Source organism: Alexandromys fortis, unplaced genomic scaffold, assembly GCF_014885135.2.
Source record: "Alexandromys fortis isolate MF-2015 unplaced genomic scaffold, M_Fortis_MF-2015_v1.1 scaffold_182, whole genome shotgun sequence".
NCBI classification, from domain to species: domain Eukaryota; kingdom Metazoa; phylum Chordata; class Mammalia; order Rodentia; family Cricetidae; genus Alexandromys; species Alexandromys fortis.
This window is the reverse complement of record NW_026068068.1, coordinates 446906-469280: the sequence shown is the minus strand read 5'-3', so window position 1 is coordinate 469280 and position 22375 is coordinate 446906. Positions and strand designations below refer to the sequence as shown.

General features: G+C 40.0%; 1 protein-coding gene across 3 annotated transcripts in view; it reads right to left on the bottom strand.

Annotated features, from left to right (window-relative positions):
- Ncapg2 (non-SMC condensin II complex subunit G2) overlaps positions 1-22375 on the bottom strand; it is a 54189-nt gene that overhangs the window by 3643 nt on the left and 28171 nt on the right. For all 3 annotated transcript variants that reach the window (XM_050120863.1, XM_050120862.1, XM_050120864.1), the window contains exons 18-28: positions 21002-21072; positions 19493-19646; positions 19205-19378; positions 18439-18555; positions 18095-18232; positions 17628-17727; positions 13306-13490; positions 11684-11824; positions 8925-9028; positions 6316-6416; positions 4336-4435 (exon numbers count right to left, since the gene is read on the bottom strand). In XM_050120863.1, the coding sequence (XP_049976820.1) occupies positions 4336-4435; positions 6316-6416; positions 8925-9028; positions 11684-11824; positions 13306-13490; positions 17628-17727; positions 18095-18232; positions 18439-18555; positions 19205-19378; positions 19493-19646; positions 21002-21072 (1385 nt within the window). The remainder of the gene's footprint in view (positions 1-4335; positions 4436-6315; positions 6417-8924; positions 9029-11683; positions 11825-13305; positions 13491-17627; positions 17728-18094; positions 18233-18438; positions 18556-19204; positions 19379-19492; positions 19647-21001; positions 21073-22375) is intronic.

Genomic DNA, 22375 nt, shown 5'->3' with positions numbered 1-22375 from the left:
CTTTCTTCCTAAAGTGTACAGTAGCAAAGTCCAACTGCACTAAACACCTTAGTAAATAGTCAACCGTTTAAAAGTATTTCCTTCACAACCTTCAAACTGACTCACACACTTGAGTGCTCTTATTGGGGTTGAATTGTCAGAGGAAGGAAACTTTTTCAGGAGACTCTGTCCATTCCTCTACTGAGCCACAGATAGGCTCAGGGCTCTAGCTTAGCACCATGGTTAGTGTTGGGCCAGCATGCATTGACATATCAGTATCACTCAGAGCCCCTAGCTTATATGAGGTTACATATTTGGTTTTTTATTTTCTGAGGGTGGTATAAGACCTAGAGTTAGGAAGCCAAAGAACCTAGGGTTTTGATATAGAAGAGATGAAGAATTGCCCTAGCTCCAGAAGAGAGTTCCTATATATAGGGTGAGGACTTAACCTTCTTAGTCCACTGTTTAAGCACCAATTTGTTCTACATACACCCTCTTAGACACACGAAGAAATAGTGCTGGGCTGGAGAGATGGCTTAGTGGTTAAGAGCATTGCCTGCTATTCCAGAGGTCCTGAGTTCAATTCCCAGCAACCACATGGTGGCTCACAACCATCTGTAATGAGGTCTGATGCCCTCTTCTGGCCTGCAGGCATATGCACAGAATATTGTATACATAATACATAAATAAATATTTAAAAAAAAAAGAAATGGTGCTGTACCAACTGTTTGGGCATCCCCTAACTAAACTGAAAAACAAAATTAACCTTCACTCTACTGAGAAATATCTCACTCATTTCCAAGTTCAAGGAGTTTGAATAAAGTTGCTCTTAATATTGTGCCGGCTATGTTCTTGTAAACTTGTCAAAAATCAGGTGTTCATAGGTTTGTAGATTAACATCAGGGTCTTCAGTTAAATTCCACTGGTCCACTTGTCTGTTTTTATGCCAATACCAAGCAGTTTTCATTACTATAGCTCTATAGTAGAACTTGAAGTCAGGGTTGGTGATACCTCCGGATGTTCCTTTCTTGTACAGAATTATTTTGGCTATCTTTTTTGTTTTGTTTTTCTATATGAAGTTGAGTATTGTTCTTTTGAGGTCTATGAAGAATTGTGTTGGGATTTTGGAGGGGATTGCATTGGATCTGTAGATTGCTTTTTTTTAGGTAAAATTGCCATTTTTATTATGTTGGTCCTACCTATCTAAGAGCATGGGAGAGCTCTCCATTTTCTGATATCTTCATTTTCTTTCTTCAAACACTTTAAGTTTTTTTTTTTTTTTTTTTTTTTTTTTTGAGACAGGGTTTCTCTGTGGTTTTGGAGCCTGTCCTGGAACTAGCTCTTGTAGACCAGGCTGGTCTTGAACTCACAGAGATCTGCCTGCCTCTGCCTCCTGAGTGCTGGGATTAAAGGCGTGCACCACCACCGCCCAGCTTTAAAGTTCTTTTCATACAGGTCTTTTTCACTTGTGTTTCACTTGTGTTACTCCAAGATATTTCATGTTATTTGTGGCTATTGTAAAGGGTGATGTTTCTCTTTGTATATAGAAAGACTACTGAGTTTTTTGAGTTGATCCTGTACCCTACCACATCACTGAAGGCGTTTATCAGTTATAGGATTTCCTTGGTACAAATATGGGGGCCACTTATGTATACTATCATATAATCTGCAGATAGCGAAAATTTAGCTTCTTTCTTTCCAATTTGTATCCCCTTGATCTCCTTTTGTTGTCTTACTGCTCTAGCTAAAACTTCGACTACTATGTTGAATAGATATGAAGAGAGTGGACAGTCTTGTCTTTTTCCTGATATTAGCATAATTGCTTTGAGTTTCTCTCCATTTAATTTGATGATGACTGTCAACTTAATATATATTATTTTTATTATGTTTAAGTATGTTCCTTGTATCTCTGGTCTCGCCAAGACCTTTTTCATGAAAGGGTGTTGGATTTTGTCAAGGCTTTTTCAGCATCTAATGAGATGATCATATGTCTTCAGTTTATATTGTGGATTACATTGATAGATTTTTGTATGTTGAACCATCCCTGCATATTTGGGATGAAGCCAACTTGATCATGGTGGATGATGTTTTTGATGTGTTCTTGGATTTGGTTTGCCAGTATTTAATTGAATATTTTTGCATCATGCAAATCTTCATGAGGGAGATTGGTCTGTAATTTTCTCTTAGTTGAGTCTTTGTGTTGTTTGGGTATCAGGGTAGCTGTAGCCCCATAAAAAGAGTTTGACAGTGTTTATTCTGTTTCTTTTGTGTGGAAGACTTTGAGAAGTATAGGTATTAGCTATTCTTTGAAGTTCTGGTAGAATTCTGCACTGAAACCATCCAGCCCTGGGTTTTTTTGAGTTGGGAGGCTTTTGGTGACTGTTTCTATTTCCTTGCAGGAAAGGACAGACCCCCCAAAACAAGGCTGTACACCTAAGAGTGTATTGCTGTGAGCACACAGCTCAACATCACTGTTTCATGTGACTGATATACCATGTAGTCACTTCTACATTCTAAGTGCATTCAAAGTATTGGCTTGTTATAAATGTTCAAACTACAACAGCACAGAAAACTACCAATTAATTGGCTAAGACTCTGATGACTGGGAAAAATAAAACTAATGTTTTAAAATTTTTAAATGAGTTGGAGAGCTAATTAAGTGGCAGAGTGTCTGTGTGTGTATATCTATATATATATATATATATATGTATATGCGTATACATTATATAACTATATGTATATAGGTATATATGTAGGAAGCAGTAAGTTCAATTCCCAGCATCACCAAAGTAAAAATAATTGAAATAAATTTCAAAAAAATAATTTTTTTATCATTTTTATGGATAGTTCCTAATTATGCTAACAAAGACCCAATTTGCTAAGAATACTAAAAATTAGAATAATGGGCTAGAAACGTATTCACTAATCCTTTCATTCACTATATCTTAATTGTCAAAATCATTTGTAAACCTAAATCCTAGTTAAGTAAGCATTTAGTATGTATGCCTATGCAACAAGTCCACATAAGCAACACTCCACAAATGTATATATAAAACAGCAATCTAGGATTATGAAAGGCTCTCTGCAAAGCAGAGGACAGCTTGCATGGACAGTATGCATGGTCTGCTTCCCACTAAGACTGCCTTGTGAAACGCCTGGAACAATTGATCTCTCCACTACAGGTATAAACAGCACAGTTGTCCTAGAGAGGAAAATGGCTCAGGAACATGCTTGTCAACAGCAGTATGAGAAACCAAAAATTTCCTAGGAAGAAAGAAAAGACAGGGCAAAACAATGCACAGGTTCCTCCATCTTGTATTTTTTTTCAGAGGCCATTTTAGGTTTAACTAGAATTTGATCTCCTCGATATGAAAGCCAGGAGGAAAATTAACTCTATTCTAGGAACCTAAGGTCAAGATGCCCCAGCTAACTTATCTTAGAGTCTGTTAAACTGCTTGTTTGTGCAGGACCTCCTTCTCCAGCTACCTGTTTATCTCAGCATCTGCTGAACTACTTGCTTGTGCAAAACCTCCTCCTGAAGCTGTGGAGGAAGATACCAGGATGTGGAAACCCCTTACTCTATGCGCTTGGTGCTACACTTGGGTCCCAAAAAACTGAGGATATTCCCAGGCAGTTGGAATGAAGACTTTCAATTGGCTAAAGACTGAGTCTGAGTCTGGGCACCCTATAATATCACGAAGGGCTAGGAATGAACCTTGCTTGACACTCTTAAGATGGACCTGCATTAATACTTGGAAAATACCTGTGGCTTTCAAATGAAGCAAATTAGCCAAAAACAATGTCTCATTTGAAAATTGTGAACTGGGGTAAATGTTCTTTCTTTTCTATAGCAAAATTTCACAAATGATTTTCTTTTGTTTTTGAAAAGCATTTGTACATCAGAAACATCTGTCTTAGTCACTGTTCTACTGACACAACAAAGCATCATTACCAAGGCAATTTATAAAAGCGAGCATTTAATTGACAGGGTCACAGTTCCAGAAGATTAGCGTTCACAATAGCAGGAACCACTGCAGCAAGCATGGTGCTGGAGCAGAAGCTGAGAGTTTACATATGATTCACATGCACAAGCAAAGACAGAGCTAACTAGAAGTGGCCTGGAATCTCAAAGCCCACCCCCCATAATATACTTCCTCCAATAAGGCCACACCTCCTAATCCTTTCCAAACAACTGGGTACCAAGCATTCAATCACATTAAGTATGGGGGCCATTCTCATTCAAATGACCATAATCTCCAACCTTACAACTGCTTCTAATCACCTGGCTCTAATGAACTGAATAAAAGAGCAATCCCAAACATACCCAGCTCTCGGTTGAGTAAGTCTCACATTTACCTTTCTAGACTATCCTCTTCCAAAGTGATCTCCATAAATGTCTTCAGCTTCCTGTTCACAGTCTCTACAACCTCCTTCAGCTTTGCACTTCTATGTTTACCTGTAAGAAGATTACATTGAAAAAAAAGGAGTTCTCACCATCTCACTATATGTAACATTCTCTGCTGTGCACATGTAGTCAGTTATCTGTGGTCTTGTTTCTCCCTAGTTAACCCTGGCTGACTGCAGGACAATTATCCCTTCCACAGAGATGCTGTGAGAGTACATCTGCTATGTGTGGAGAATCACCAGAAAAGAGTGACAACCAGCACAAATCAAATTCATCTATTGTAGTTTTATTTGTAGTTTAATAACTGAAGCTTGCCTGAAGATCAGAGAGTAAAACAGCCCCACTGATCAGCCTCACAGACCAGGCAGCAATGACACACACCTTTAATCCCACTAGCCACACTAGTTTGCCATAGGAACTGGGCAGTAGTAGTGCACACCTTTAATCCCAGACCTACAGGGGAATATAAAACGGGAGGAGACAGCTCTCAGACACAGTCTCATTCTGAGATTCCTAGAGGTAGGATCACCATTTCAGACTGAGCTCTTCTGACCATCAGGTTGAACCCCAATTATCTGTCTCTGGATTTTTATTAATCATGCTATATTCCACTGCAGGTATTCAGCACCTCACATACATGCTTACATCTCCTCAATGAGGTATGTTCTTTGCTCTGCAGAACACAAGTGCTCTGTGCCTCTAAATCAGGGGACATCCCTCAGACAAGCCTTTTACGATGCCCATACTGGGCCTGAAAACTTTTTAAAAGCATCCATAGACTGAGCACCTAATACCAAAAACTGTAATTTGCTATATTCTAAAATTCAAAACTTTTTGTCCTACTTATATGTGTTTCAGATTTTAAATTTTCAATTTGGGAATTCTCAAGCAGTATGTTTTATATAAATAGTATAAAATCTATAAACTCCCAAATTCTGAAGAAATTCTTTGTCCTAAACATGTAGGTGAAAAGTACTCAAGCTTTGTAAATCTTCACAGATTTGGTAGGCATAAGAGATCTTTACCTGCAAACTGCTAAAATTGAAAGACATTTTAACATCAGTAGAACTTAACCAAAAATATGGAGACTTGAATATAGTCAGTCAGCCTGCAAGGATGACACTGGACTTTACACTGAGCTGACATTTTGTAGGTATTGCCAAATATTTTCCCAGTACTACTTTCAAATTAGTTAAGTATTCAAGAAGCATGATGCCAACATGCCCACTGTTTAAAAAAATAAATTTTAGAAATAGTTTTGATACTGGATTTCACTAATATTGACCAAACTCCTAAGTTTGAACATTATTCACGCCTCAGCTTCCTGAGTAGCTGGGGCTACAGGGCTCGCCCAGATTTTTAAACATAAGTAACACTGGGCAAATCAAGAGAAATTCAATTCTGAGGTGTAGTGGTTCAGACCTGTAATCCCAGCAACTAGCAAGGCTAAGACAGGAAAACTCCAAGTTCAAGGCAAGTCTGGATTGCAGAGTGAGTTCATGGCCAACCTAGGTATGTCAGTCAGACCCTGCCTCAAAATTAAAGAGGGAGCTGGTTACATAGTTCAGTGATAGATCACTTATCAAGGCTATACAAGGCAAAAGGAAAGGGGAGGAAAAGGGGGAAAAGAGGAGGGGAGGGGAAAAGAGGGGAGGGAAGAATCAAGGGACCCAGTGATATTTACAGGCACCCAAGAGTGAAAGTAAAAGGCAGACAGGAGCTACAATACAGAACAGGTAAGCTCATGCAATGGCAAGGACAGTGTATTCAGAGAACACTAGGGAACAAGGGTGAAAAGGTTGTGGGAAGCCTCTTCTGTGCTGGCAGAGGAAAGGGTGAAACAGGTCAAATCCAAAACTTCTCTAACAGTAGCAACAAACAAGGACATAATCAGTAACATACAAGATGAAGGAGAAAAAAATGTAACCAACCTTTGTTAATAACCAAAATAATATGCAGAACAGCTGTGAGGCACACAATGCCTTCAATATCACCAGAGGTTACACAAGCCTTTAGTTCATCCAAAAATGACCTATGGAATCAGCAAACATTTGAAATTACTCCACATCCCAATACTTGATTAAAAAAAAAAATAATAAGCACAAGTGAGGTTTACCCACAATCATAAATACCACCTAAGGTCCTCCCCTTTATGTATTATACATGTCAGTTCTTACAGATGGAATGCTAAAACCAAATGGTATGCACAGGAGAACAGGAACATAAGAGATATTTAACAGACTGCTGAAAGGCAATCCACAGCCCTCGGAATGATGCAATGAAGCTTTCAAGGAATGTATTCACACCATTCAGTGCCACTGTGTTCAAAGTCTGAAAAACAAATCCCTCTCTATCTTCAGTCCCTTGTGGACTACTACAAACCCTAGAATCCTAGTCAAGTGAAATGCACGGAAGAACCAAGGGTTGTTTATGGGATAAAATTTGAATTCAGAAACTGTAGAAATAAAAACTTTGGTGTTACTGAAACAAATGATGCTGGTTAGCTGGGGCTGAAGCCTCTCGGCTGTGATTAGTAAGAGGTAAAATCTGGAAAGTACTTCCACAAGGTCAGCACATAGAAGATGAGTCTAACTGGGGGAGGGACGAGCTGGAGCAATGCTGCAACCCAAGCTAGTAGCCAAACTTGTTAATGTGTAAGAGTTTTCCACAGGATCTACTTCTGAAGGCATAAAGGGGTCACAGGAAGCAGCCAAAGCTTGGCACCTTATGGCCAAGTTGGAATCCCTGTATAGAGAGGCCAGGAGGACATTGGTGAAGGTGAAGTCTCAGCTACAACAGAGACTCAAGATACTAGAGATGCCAGGACCTTGGGGCAACCACCCAGGACAACAGCAGGTATAGCAGAAAGTTAGCCTGAAACTACTAGACATGTCCTTTGGAGCCCAGTACATCTTAAGTGAATTCCAGTTATATCAGATATTGAGCTACAAGATCTGGAACTAAACTGACAGGTTTTTGGTTTTGTTTAAGCATTATTGTTGTTATGTCCTGCCTCTTCCCTCTTGTAAAAACAAAAGCATTTAACTTGGTTTTTGTTGTTGTTGTTTTTCAGGTGCCCACAGTTAAAGAAATGTTACATGTTTTTGAAGAAAGAAACTGGACTTTCAAAGCGTTGAAAATTTTAAGTACCACGGAGTTTTGATGTTAACACTGGAACTTTCAAAGTCATACCATGTTTTATGTTGTGATATAAATGTGAAATCTTGGGGATAAACAAGAAAGAAAAAGTCATGGTTTAATAGTAGTGAGTGTGTGTCTGTCAAGCTTACAATGGGTCAATTTGTTACTAAGATTTTGACTTTTTTTGAAGTCTTATGGGAAGACAGGGCCTTAATTGACTGACTTGTGGAGATGCCTACAATACATTTTCTTTGGAGGGCCAAGACAACGTGGGTGGGTGGTACCACCCTTGCACAGATGGTCCTGAGTTGTATAAGAAAGCAAGTTAAGCAAGTCATGGAGAGCAGTGTTTCAAAATGGTCTGCTTTCAATCCTGCCATGGCTTTTCTCCATGATGGACTATAACCTGAAAACCAAATAAATCTTTTCCTCCTCAAGCTAATTTTGGTTAGTGTTAAAGCAACAGAGAATGTGGGGACCCAAAAATGTGAGCCTATTTTCCTTTGTGTGAAGGATAGAGAGTTTGAGCATATTTGTATATTTGTGCTCTTTCAAAGTTGCTGACAGCAGGTGTAGCTACAAAACAAGAGATCCTGACCTAGGCTGTGGTTACTTCGTGTTTTCAACATTAAGATGGCCAATAAAGGTGGGTCTACTCCACCCTGATCAAAGGTCAGAGAATTCAAACATACTTCTGCTTCTTTTGAAATAGGAGGTTTGAATTAAGGAGTGGATGCCTGAAGGATACTTGGTCTAGAGTGGGTTCACTACCCCAAACATCAAATGTTTTGCTCGGGAATTAAGGGCTTGATGTCTCAAGTACTGGAGCAAGTAACTGTTCTGGTTGTCCATTGTTAAAGCAGTCTTTCGCCTTCTTTCCCACCCCCCATTGTTTTGGAGTATAAAAGTCTATGGAAAATAAATATGGGCAAAATTCAGCTTTCAGTATTCTGAGTTGCCCTCCTGGTGCTCTCCTGTGTCTCTGTGTTTCTTTCTTATCTCTGTTCTTCCTACCTAACATTTCTAATCCTCACGTCCCTACCCTGGAACTACAAATCCACTGTGGCTAAGACGGCTAATGACAAGACAAGAAAACTAGAACACACAGTAAGAAGTATTTTTGTACACACATTTTTTCCCATTAGCAAAATTTGGCTGTGATAAACATAACTAAAAACTATTTAAATGTATACAACAGTTTATAGAAAGTAATGGTTCTGTATGAAAGTTTAACATAAGCAGTTCCATCACTCATAAAATGAAGAAAAAACATGGAATGCTTTTCACAAGTGGGTAAAAAATACCTTTGATAATTTGAGAGTAAAAAGTAATAGATCACAGGGCACTAAGAAAAAATACAGATAGGGTTGTACCAAGATCAAAGAGAGAAGACAATTACCTGACCACATCCAAAGACTTCATTATTACACCAACTAAACACCTTGAAAATGGAGGAAGGTCAGCAGGACATTGCGGTGTGGTCAGCTCTTCTATATCAGAAACCTAGGAAAGTTCCAAATCAGTATATTATCATTACCCCAGATTGACAGCTAGGTTCACATTGATCTGGGTTCTCTTATATCTGACCAAAGCAATTCAGAAATAACAAGCTTTATTCACTACAGTTAATTACAAATTTCTTTATTATATTCCACAAGAACATTTTACTCATTGTAACAGAAATAAAGGACATAAAACTTAGTAAGGCTTTAGTCAAATGGCCTTTATTTAACTTGATATCATCTATAAAAAAATATATTTTTTCCTAAGCCAACTTAACCAGTTCCTCTCAGCTCAGATTAGAATCTCAGTCTTAGACTGCTGGTGTTTTAGACTAAAGCAGTTCTCTATCTGTAAACTGAGATCCTTTTGCGGGTTCAAACAACCCTTTCAGAGGGGTCACCTAAGACCATCAGAAAACACATATTTTACATTACAATTCATAACAGCAACAAAACTGCAGTTATGAAGTAGCAATGAAATAATTTTATGGCTACAATACACGAAAAACGGCATTAAAGAGTCACTGCAGCAGGAAGGTGAGAAATTAAGTAAGATCCAGTCCACAGGAAGATAAACTCAACAGTAAAAGCGGAGCATGGCAACTCATGCTTGTGATCTCATGGGTCCCTGTCTTAAATGCTAATGTGAACACCTTAAGACCAAGCACATCCACAGCTTTAACATCAGGTGAGTTATAAGCACTCCCCATGAAAGGAAGACACTGTCAGACTGTTTTACAGAACTACTCATGTAGCACACTTACAACACCTTACTTGTAAAGACAGATCAGCAGTAAAAGCTAAATACAGAGGACCTGTGCACACATGCAGCTTAAGGGAGCCAGGCTGGCTACAAAGTTAACAATGTAGACTTCGTGAAGCAGATATCTTATAATAGGACAGTCGGAAATAAGACATTAAAAGAAGACAGTAATCTTAAATATGTATGCAACCCAACAAGAGAACTGACAAAAAAAAAGGTGAAAAAAAAAACCAGAACAATCTGTAGTCAAGGATACAGACTACAAGAAGACAGGCCAGTCAGCAATGTTCTGCAAAGAGGCAGAGCAGCATACAGAAAAGGGTCCGGGTTTGTCCAAAGGCTGCCAATGCTTTCTAACTTCAGCTACATGGCTTTCTGAAGTTAAGTCCTAATCCTAGGTTTATGCTATGTCACCTAGCAATTACTTTCGTAAACCAAATAATCTCTCTTTACACTTTGAAGGATAGCCATAAATCCTAATTAATATTTTAGAATTTAGTGAACATCTTTTGTCTTTTATACTACAAAATTTGTATAATTATAATAATTTCTCAGACTGGAGAAATAGCTCAGTGGTTAAGAGCACTTGTTTCTAGTACAGAGGACCCAGGTTCAGCTCCCAGCATCTACCTGGGATGTTCACAATCATCTGTTAACTCCAGTTCCAGGGAATCCAATGCCCTGTTTTGACCTCCACAAGCACCAGGCATGCACACTGGAACACACACACACACACACACACACACACACACACACACACGCAGGCAAACACTCATACACACAAAAACAAAGTAATATACACTTGACCATAAGCTGCATAGCCACGTGCTAACATTTTGGGAGCAAGGGATGGTGTATCTAACAATGTCCCAAAACGTTATGCTGAGTGTGCTGGCATCTGTATAGCCATACCCGGGCAGCACAGTGAGAATCTGCATCTTCACTTCTCAGAGTGCCCATGATCAAGCAGTACATGACCATCTCTAGATCATGCAATTCAGTGACAGCCCATCTTTTCATTCTGAGTAAACCCACTGCTACTTCTCTTCTTTACATCACTACCTATGTCCACAAGGGACATCTCCAAGCTGAAGAAGAAAAAGCATCCTGCATGTTCTCTATGTATAGTATCACTTTCTGTGTTAGCTCAAAGAGCAACAATGATCAGATCTGTAAAAAAATAGACTAAATAAATCTGTGTTCCATTCACCTTTAGCTATGATAGAAGAATAAGATACCAAAATTTCAATTTTCTAGAGCTAGAGGGAAGGCTTGACTGCTAAGAGAGCTTTCTTCTCTTACAGAGGACCCAGGTTCAGTCCCCAGAACCCACAAAGCAGCTGATAACAGCTTTGTAAATCCAGTTGTAGGGGACCCAATACCTTCTTCTGGCCTCTGTGGACACCAAGCATGCACGTGGCACACATACATACTCATGAAGGAAAATACTCATAATATAGTAAGTACATTTTTAAAACTTCAAGCTTCCTATAGTTAAGAAATGAAAAGAAAAAAGAAAAAGGCATGCAGAGATATGAACAATTGTACACCAGTTCAGTCTGGAACAGTCCTGCAATGTCTGCCCAAGTATCCTTGATTTCTTCAAAGAAGAATCTTTAGAAACTATCAATTCATTCAAAACTCCTAGCACCAGCAGACCATATCCGCATCATAGCACCGAGTTCCATCGCAGTCAGGAATGACAACAACCTTAGCATATGCTCCAGTTTCCACGTGGCTCTAGATGCCCAACCAGCTAAATGGCAAAGTACTGGAATTGGCAAACAGTCGTCACCAACAGTTTGCACTAGAAAACCTTAATCACGTACTGTAAGCAGGCACAGCACATGGGATAGTCAAGAGCATGGCAGTTTCATAATCAGTATAACTCACCTTTTGCAGTTGATGACTTATCTCAACCACAAGTGCAGCAATCAGAGTAGAAAGTATACCATGGTGGACTGCAGTGTCCCTGTACCAGGACTGAATAGTGCTGATAAATTCATGAAGAGGGGACTGCACAGAATGAAAGAGCTACAAGAAATCACATTAGTCATTGTCAGTACAGATAAAAAATCAGTTTTTAAAGAACAAGCATCAGGCCGGGCGGTGGTGGCGCACGCCTTTAATCCCAGCACTCGGGAGGCAGAGGCAGGAGGATCTCTGTGAGTTCGAGACCAGCCTGGTCTACAAAAGCTAGTTCCAGGACAGGCTCCAAAGCCACAGAGAAACCCTGTCTTGAAAAACCAAAAAAAAAAAAAAAGCATCAGGTGTGGCGGCTCACATCTGTATCTGAGGATGCACCAGGTGCAGCTGCTCACATCTGTATCTAAGGATGTACCAGGTGTGGCGGCTCACATCTCTATCTAAGGATGTACCAGGTGTGGCGGCTCACATCTCTATCTAAGGATGTACCAGGTGTGGCGGCTCACATCTCTATCTAAGGATGTACCAGGCTAAGTAAGGAGGACTGACATAAGTTTGAGGCCGGCCTGGGCTACCTTGGTGAGTTCTAGGCCAGTTTAAGCTAGAGATCTTGACTCAAAAAAAAAAAAAGCAATAAACAATAAAATGGCTGCTAGGCATGGAGGCACACACCTTGGGAGGCAGAGGCAGGCGAATTTCTGTGAGTACAAGGCCAGCCTGGTCTATATAGCAAGTTCAAGGACAATCAGAGCTCCATAGTAGAAAGAAGCTGTCTCAGAAATAACAACAAAAATAGAAGTATCAATAGTAAGGAGGGATAGAAAAAGGAAAGAAAGGCAATTATTAACATTAAAATAAAACCATCAGCTCAGGCAGTGTTTCTAAATGACACTACTTGACGGATGGTGGAAGACCTGGCAAAGAGTCTAAGACTGGGGATAAACTACATAAACAGATCATGGACACTTGAAACAACTATGAGCTGAGCTAGAAAAAACTGTGCCAATCATGTTTAGGTTATTTCCATCAGCTTAGTCTAGAATAAAATTGATACTCTTGGATATTTCATAAACAATCTCCCATTTAAACATTCTTAATTAAAACAATAATAGCTCACTGACAGAAAAAAAAAAATGGCTCTCTGCTAACAGTGTAACTGATTCAGGAACAGGTTTTACACTGTTTTAGGAACAGATCTAGTCCCTTTGATTTTTATGATCTAGTTGCTCAATCATCTCAGCCTATGAGCTTTCACCATCAACAGAAAACCACGGTCCCTTCAAGGTGCTTCTAAATCGGGACATTAACAGATGATGGGAGTGAGCATCCTCCCACGCAGTGACTGTCCCTTTGAAAATGAGCATCTTCACAAATATATTCTTTTCTGGGAAGCTCTGGAATCACAGCCCGCAGAGATCAGTTCCGTTTAGAGTCCTTACATCCATGGGACTTCAATCCCTGAGCTCAAGACTGCAGATCTGCATGCCACAAAGAATGCAGGCATGCTTACCTTTAGGGCTGCCGTGCAGCCACCACTCAATGCCCACAGCAGATAGCACAGTGAGACCTGGCCAGCTGAAGAACAATACCTGCAGACTTTCTTCTGGCTGTTTCCTGAAGGTCCAGGCAACACATTCCAACATTTTCTGAAATACTTCCTGCACTAAATCAAACAGCACCGTGACTTTTTCTGAATCTGTTTTCTGAATCATGGAGCTTCCAGCTATCTCCTTGAGAATGCCAAGAAGTAATGAAATGTAAAAAAATTCCTTCACTACAAAGAAAAGGAGAACAACCAATTACACATGCACATAATTCAACTGAAATTGCTTAACACATATAAATGATAGTAATGTAAGAACCTATTACTACTGAATTAGCACTAAACACGTTTACCAGATTGATCCAAACTAGAATCAAACACAAATTTCTTTTCTCCACCTAACTAAAAAATTGACTTCTTCCCCAGCAGCAGTAGTACAGCTGACTCTGCAGGTAAACAAAGAACTTTGTTCACTGCATGTATGTCTCCTATAAAACCTGAATTAGAAAACACAAACTTTTTCTTATATTTTACTAAAGTAAAAACCCAACAAGGACAAGTCCAACCTCACAGCTCCCAACATCATTTGATAACGTTATAGATTTCTGATACCTGGTTGTAGCTTATTGATTTCCTTTGGTGGTTTTTTTTTTTTTTTCCAATTACCTCCCTGACTGAGAGTACATAATGTCGTAAAAATTCATTCTATATATAAGCCTAATAAAACTATTCCTCCATTTTTATTTCCAATCAATCTTGCCAGTAAAAGCTACAAAAGCAGAGACAGGCCTGTCCCCAGTAATCCTCAAGGGCACCCCATGTCACCCTGCTCCACTCTATCTGGTTAGCCCTTAACTTTTGGGTACTACACAGCAAGCCGCCTGGCAGAACCCATGGTACAAAACACATTAAAATAAAACAAGTATGCAATAAAGCACAGAAATGATGCTCCTCATAGACAGTCCATTAACCAGGTGACCACAGGACTTGCCCAGAGAATGGGCCTGGATATGAAGGGTAAAGCCATTCAGCTACAAGATTAACTAAAGATCCAGCAAGCTCTGCTAGAGACCACAGCCAACTACACCCCAAACCTTCCTGCTAAGGGATGACAGACTTCCCATCCCAGAGGCTCTATCAATCCTTCTGAGGTCTAAGACTCACCACACAGAAACTTAAGGAGCTACTACCCTTTCATTCAGAGATGGAAAAACTCATTCCTTATATACACATTCGTCATGTGGAATGTCCACTGATGAGACAGGTGTTGAGCTCTTCAAACCCAGATACTGCTGACTACACCCTGGCGGATGTTTTGAGGTGGGAACCTATACATCTACTGGCAACCTATACAAGGGACTTGCCAGCTTGTTCTCTCTCACCTAGCTAGCAGGTCCATTCCTCATTGGCATTAGAACCTACTTCAGGATTCCAGCTTATACTGAAGTCAGCTGAGATATCAAGCTTCGTGTACTGAACAACTTCTGGATTCTTAGACCTTCAACTGGCAGACAGCCAATGTTGGATTAGCTGGACCACAGTCTGAAAGCCATTGTAATAAATCCCCTTTATAAGTTTAGATTTATTCTCTAAGTTCTGTTCCTCTAGAGAACCCTAACTAATACACAGACAAAGGAGCTGTCTCCTTATATTCTTCCTCAGAATGTGTAGTCTCAGTAACATGGAAAGAAACCTGGAAAAGCTGAAAACTTTAACCATACGTTATTTCACTGTATTCAGGTGTGTGTGTTTTATGAACCAAATATGCAACATACTAGCTAGCAAGCAACAAACTGCTAACAACAGGCCAGGATCACAGCTACAGCCAAAACCGGTGCTGATCTACAGTCTTGCTAAGAGTCCTCCCCAGTGCACAGCTCAAAGTCAGAAAACAAGCCATCAATCTGAAACTAAAGTAGTGCTGGCTCTGTGGCTCTCCCCAGTATGCACATCTTTAGGTTGTCAAGTCCCTGCCAACAAACAAACAGCAGCAAGGACAGCAAAAGATAGAGGCAGCCTCACACATAAGCTGTGGGGCGACCTCCTGCACTGTCTCCAAACTGTACACGACAGCCTTGGTTTCTAAGATGCTAAAATCCCAGCTGTCGCACACAACTCTTTATCAATGGCCCTTTTTCTCCAAAGCTTTAGATTTCCTATAATCTTCACGTTGCTTTTATTTCTCTTTCAAATATAACCCTATAGTCTTTACTTTTAAAAAAATCAACATTTCTTTTTAAATGAGCTGGTATTTTTCAGTAAGAACTCTCCCAAAGCTCTGTTATGTTTGGAGCCTGATTTTCCACAATCTATGTACTATATTGTAGTGGGAATTCCAGAAGTTTGTGGGCTTACACCCCTAATTTATCTGGTTGATGCAGTTGGCCACCCAACTGTGTCCTAGAAATGGCTTCTTTAGAATATGCATTTGGGTTTATAAAGAATACCCTACCTGGATATAATATCAACACAATGCGGTGGTCTGAATGAGAATGGTCCCCATGGGTTTTTTATATTTGAATACTTGGAAACATTAGAAAGTGTCAGTTCATTGGAGGAGGTGTGTTCCAGGGGCAAGCATTGATGTTTCAGAACCCATGTCATTTCCAATGAGCTGTCCCTTTTTCTGCTTGGTGGCTGTGTGTCAAGATATAAGTTCTCAGCTACAACTTCTGCCCCACACTTGTCCACCTGCTGCCATGCTACCTGCCAATATGCTCTTATTTTCTATAAGTTGCCTTGGTCATGGCATCTTATCAGAGCAATAGAAAAGTAAATAAGACACATAAATAGCTTCTGAAAATGGTTTCTTCACTGATCCCCTTTCAAGTAGAGCAAAAGAGTTTTAGAAAGTAGACTCCAGTCTCAGTTTGCTAACCTCTAATGCATCCTTGCAAGCACCACAGAAGAAGAGTCGCACTGCGGTATGGGGATGAGTCCTACAGACCCTAGTCACTGGACATGCAAACACAAAGCTCATTCCAGTCTGGACACCTGATCAAAAGGGACTGGGTACCACTATGTAATGAAATGGACTAAATGGAAAGAAAATTCTGATTAGCTCTATGATTTTTAAACTTTATAAATAATTAAAAGTAGATTCAGCCTTAAAGCAAAATAATTCCTAAGTGATAAATCAAGTGTGAAAAAATCATTTTATTTCAACAATTAAGCTTATGTATAGAATGTAGTTTTTAAACTACAGAGAATGATTTAAAAAAAAAAGTTCAAGACTTTGAATAATTCTACAACTTTAGAATTTGTGAACCAATACAGTATCTTGTTATATCTGAAATCATCAACTAGTGTCCAGCAGCACAGGAAGGGTAGGACTCCACTCAGGCCTGCCTGGAATGCGTCCAAGCTGCATCACTGACCACAACGGCTAATCTGTGGTGTAGGAGGTCCTTCTGTCTATGTGTTGCTTTCATTGGTTAATAAAGGAACTGCTTTGGGTCTATAGCAAAGCTATAGGGGAAAAGAGCTAGGTGGGGGAAACTAAACAGAATGTTGGGAAGAAGATGAGGAGAGGAACACCATAGAGTCACCAGAGACAGATGCTGTGAATTTTACCTAGTAAGCCACTGCCACTGCCACGTGGCGATATACAGATTACTAGAAATAGATTACATTTAGATGTAAGAGTTAGCCAATAAGAAGCTAGAGCTAATGGGCCAAGCAGTGATTTAATTAATATAGTTTCTGTGTGATTATTTTTGGGTGTAAGCTAGCCGGTGGCCGAGAAGAACAAGCGGCCCTCCTCCTACAAATCTGGACCAACTAAACATGCTAAACTGCATTTAATGAAGGAAAGTCTCTCTCAGTAAACTAGTGGGCTTTAAAAAATGAAAATTTAAATTGTGGACAGATATTTCCATTTAGCTCAGTAATTGGGATGTACAGTAAAAACCACTACTAATCTTCCACACCACAGAGGCAGGGTATCTGGAAGATGAGATCAGAGCTCAGTAGTGTTCTCTTTGTCATACACTGTACCAGAAGGCATCACTGGCTCTGGTTCTGGGTGTGCCCCCTCCTGACCACATCACTCACAACCTTCTTCTGGGAGAGTCTCTACACAGATGCCAGGTGGAAAACTCTACACACCAGCAAGGCAGACCCAGGTAGCAGAACCCCAAGGACCCTAGAAACTAACAGTGTGCCTGACATCATAAGCATCTCTGAAATTGCTAGGTGTATTACAGCCAAAAAAACAACTTTTTGGCAAAGGCCCATGTGTTACATGTGAATGCCTGGAAGACAGATTCTGATCTTCAGAAGAAGGGAGTGAGGGATGGAAGGATGGAAAAGCAGTATGTACATATTGTTTCCAAACATCCCTTTAATGAGTAAACGATGCTACAGTACCTGTTTTCATTATTCCGAGACTCCACTGTAAAAGCTGTATCTGAAATTTAGTGTCTCCAAGGCCCACCATGACAACATCTTTACCCACAGCCAGGTAAGTCTGTAAGACACAACATGGGTTCAATAACAACAAAAGCCATTTAAAAAGGAAGGCAGTCAAGCCCAACAAAGCCTCTCCTGCAATGTACTAATATAAGCAAATGTTTAAACTGTATTTATAAAGAACTTCCATAAATACATACATTTTCATTGTTTCTATAAGAATTCTAGACATTTTAAGCAATTCACCAACCTAAACAAATACCCATCACATATAACATATTAAACTACATTAAAATTATGCATAATGTGCTTTGTAAAAAGAAATGCCATTCTCTGTATTATGAAGCAGCACTAGGGTCTAAACCACTTTACAACAAAATAAACAGTCCTGAAAATACAGCATGAACTGTGTCCCAGCTGCTGACCTGGATAACCTGCTGATAGACGTTCCTCCGAAGCTTCAGAAACTCCTCTTCTTGGTCTTGAAGAAGAGGCAAAACTTTGTTTTCTAACCAAGATCCGGTTTCATTCAAGATGGACAGATGAATTTTCTCTTCTGAGAACTGTCCAACAAAAGAAAAAAAAAAAGAAAAGCAGCTTTCACTCGGGAGGAGGCAGGTGGATCTCTGGGAGTTCAAGGCCAGCCTGATCTACAGAGCTAGTTCCAGGACAGGCTCCAAAGCCACAGAAAAACCCAGTCGCAAAAGAGAAAAAGAAAGAAAAGCAGCTTTGATACAGGATACTCAGAGCACCAGGAGAGACACCATACCTTGTACTGAAGATGGACACTCAGTCGACAATGTAGACCAAAGGCATGCGATGCAGCTTCTTTGTTGAAGTTGAGGGGATTCCCACTTGGAGACTGAAGAAAAAATTCCAGATCTGCCTGCAAAATTACAACCAAGGACCCACATTCTGAATGGCATGTGACCACATCAAAGCAAGGTGGAGAAAGTGCCTGATCTATAGGAAACTAGAAGGATACGGCACCTGAACACTATCTGCTGAGTGGGCTTTGGAAGCACATAACACAGTTAACAGGTACACAAGGCCATGGGACCACTGCCCACAGGGACTACAGTTTGTTTCCTCTGGGCAGGCTTAACTGAACCACTATCCTACGTGGCAGCCATGGGGACTACTCGGTAGAGAATCCTATAGGGCCAGTGCAGCAGGGGAAAAACAGGTTTCCAAAGGGCCCTTGGGGCACAATAAAATCATAGCACACACTTTCCAAGATTTTCCGAAGACTCTGAAGAGAGCTAGTACTTCCTCACTGATGCCGGGTCCTGGGCAGCCTATTCTCAGATAAGGGGAGACAAACTGGAGCCCTGACAAGCTAGAAACTGTGGAGAAATGTAGGCTCTAAACACTGCTTGTGAGGAGACAGGTCCTGGAAATGGCATTACTCCCGGGCTTACCTGTTCACCTCAGAGTTCTTCTCAATTCCTTTCCAAAGCATGAAAACTATACATCTTACTGCATCACTGCTACTACTATTTGAAGTCACTTTAAGTTCTAGGATAAATAGTTACCTTGGATCCTTCAAGTGCTTTTAAAAGCTGGTTAAGTTTCTTCTGGGGTGCAGAGAGCAGACACTCTCGATTCTTTGGATGGGTCAGCAAATACTCCATGTACAACAATGCTAGCTCATGTTTTACCGGGCACGTATCATTGATTTGCACTTTACATTTAGAGGACAAATTACTCTGAAGAAGAGCCGTGGAACAAAGAGGCAATTAGAGTTTATGTTTCCAGAACATGGTACAATTTCTAGATACCCTTGTTCCCCACATTCCAGAGAGGCATGGCTGTATACACACCTTGGTCTGATGTGGCCTTATTGTCAGCCAGTCAACAATGAGCTCCAGGACATGTCCCACTTGCCCCCAGGAACAGAGACAATCCAGCAAGGTACAGTAGCTCCTGCCTGTAACAGTCTCCTCCTGATTTCTCAGGACAGAAATCACACCACAACTGAAAAAGTCAAGTACAGAAAACCAGGTTAATATCTCTACAGAAAGCCCCCACTGTTCCACAACATAAGGAAAACCAAGACACAATTTGATTGCATCAAAAGGTGTACAGGTCTCAGTTATACTGGTACTTGCTACCCCATGAAACCCTTAACAGACTGCAGCTGCAGAAGGACAAGCCCCACATCTCAACAGCCTTCTGTTTGTAGTGCCAGCTGTCAGGTTCCAGAAGTGGTCATAATTTAGGGCATTTTCTCCCTTTTTCTTTTCATATAATACATTATATAATTTTTTTTGCAAAAGTCATATACATCACATTTTGCCCCCTTCCCCAATATCTCCCTGATCCTCCCCACTTTCATACCCACTCAACTGCACCTGCTTACTTTCTCTAAAAAGCAAACAAAAAACAAAGAAAGGAAACACACACACATTTAAAAAAAATAAAACCAAAAAATTAGAAACCCATTTAAATATCCAAGCAAAAGACAAAACCAAAACATGCCACAAAACAGTCATTTTGGAGGCTTCAAACTAGCCCAGTAGGTAAGAGTGCTTGCCATCGAGCATAATGACCTGAAACACACATACAAACAAAACACATGTAAAAACAAATTTTAAACAACAATTCTTTTGCAAGTAAATAAAACCAAGTAAGTGGCAAACTCTAGAACTACACTGCCCAATAAAAAATAATATGCAAGGGCTGGAGAGACGGCTCAGTGGCTAAACCATTTGTTACTCTTGTACAGGACTCAAGTTCAGTTCCAAGCACCAGGATGGCTCATAATCATCTGTAACTCCAATTCCAGGGATCCAACATCTTTTTCTGACCTCCATAGGCTCCTGCATACACACGATGCACATACATTCGGATACGCTGATACACACCACACATACACACACATGCAGACACATTTTTTGAAATAGTACATCAATATAGAAGCTCAGTGACCAAGGCATGATAACTAAATCCATTTGCTCACCAGCCTCATAAAAAGGCTATGTGTCAACTACATAAAATGTAAAGAGAATCAGAGAAACCTCTTGAAAACACGACTTTCACATGTACTCAGTATCCTGGCATTCTTCCTTTCACATGTATACTGTGTACTCACAGTACAGTCTAAGAACTTGGAGCCACCTGTGGTCAGCGATGACCACAGGCTCTAGAGCTTGCCACTCTGGATATTAGAATAATGCCCAGATATCAGGTGCAGACATAGTTGAGTCACAGTATCTCTTTAACAACTTCTCCTGGCAATTTCTCCATACAGAGGGGAAGACAGGAAGGGAGAGCACAGGGCAGGTGACAGCAAATCCCCGAGGACAGATTCTTGCGCTGTGGTAAAATACCTGAACACAGGGACAGCAGAGGCTGGCAGGAATGACATTAGCATGAACAAGGGGGTCTTGCAGCGCTCGTCCTAGAAACACAAAAAGAAACATATAGCCAAAAGGATTTCACAATAGAAAATGTTTCCTAATAATCTATTTCCACAGTTGTTCAAAAAGTACTCCAATAATTACTTTAATATCCAGAGAAATTCAAATCTAAAGGTGTGCCACAGGTTTGAGGATAAGATGACTTGAATCAAGCCTCCTGACATTTCTACACCACCTTCACTATGAAGCAAACACTAACTGCAGCAAGTTCAGTCAGAAACTATGTTTACTTCCAAATCAATTCAGATAAAAGGAAAAAACTAATTACTTGTCCTGAATATAGCTCTTAAGAGGACAAAGCTATTCAGATAATATTATACATGACGACCCAAACATTGTTATTAGAGGGAAAGCACATGTTTGGAACTACAAAATAAATCACCGGCTAATCAGATCTATACCTAAAAGCTGGTAAAATATGGAGCAAAGTGCCTGAATTCGGTCAGTTTCCTCCTCCTAAAATGCACAGTGCTATTAAAGACTGAATGAACCAAATCACAAGACAATGGGCGAGGGGAAGCATGAAGTGCACTAAGTGCAATAAACTACAGCTTAATTAGTCCTATTATTGCAACGATAAAGTAAGCTGAGCAGACTTTAATTACTCAGAATCCATCAAGAACACCACATCAAGGATGGGGAGATGGCTCGGTAGTTAAAGTCCTTGCCATTCAGTTTGAAGCCTGGAGCAATGATTCCCAGAACCCACATAAATTCTCATGGGTGTGGCAGCCTATCTTTATTTTAATTCCAGAGCTCAGAAAGTAGAGACAAGATCCCCAGGGCAAGCAGACTTGTGAACTAGCCATATTGATGAGTTTCTGAAAGTAAACATGAGTAGAGAAAAGGAACAAAATTAAAGTGAGTTTTTATGGCCACTTTGACCCCTAACTTCAGTATCTAAGTAAACATGTTGGCAAGACTACTAGTAATGAAATATTCTTGAAAATCCTCAACAGAGTACAACACATGATAAATATGTAGGTAATACATTGAGCTCAATTTAACCATTCCACAAGTTACACATACTCTAAAACATCACATTAAAAAGTATAAAAATCTTATCTGCCAACTAAAAATATATTTTTGTGTACAATTTACAAAGCAAACAGGGAGAATATCAAGGGTGGAAAGGTTTAATGTGAATGGGAATAGGAGGAGGAGGGAGAAGAGAAAATAAGGGGATGGTTAACTAAACCAAAGCCTTATAGAAACTTACTATTTTGTAAGCTAATTAAAAATGTTTCTTTTTAATGGTAATTGAATAGTGGTACTCTGCATGAG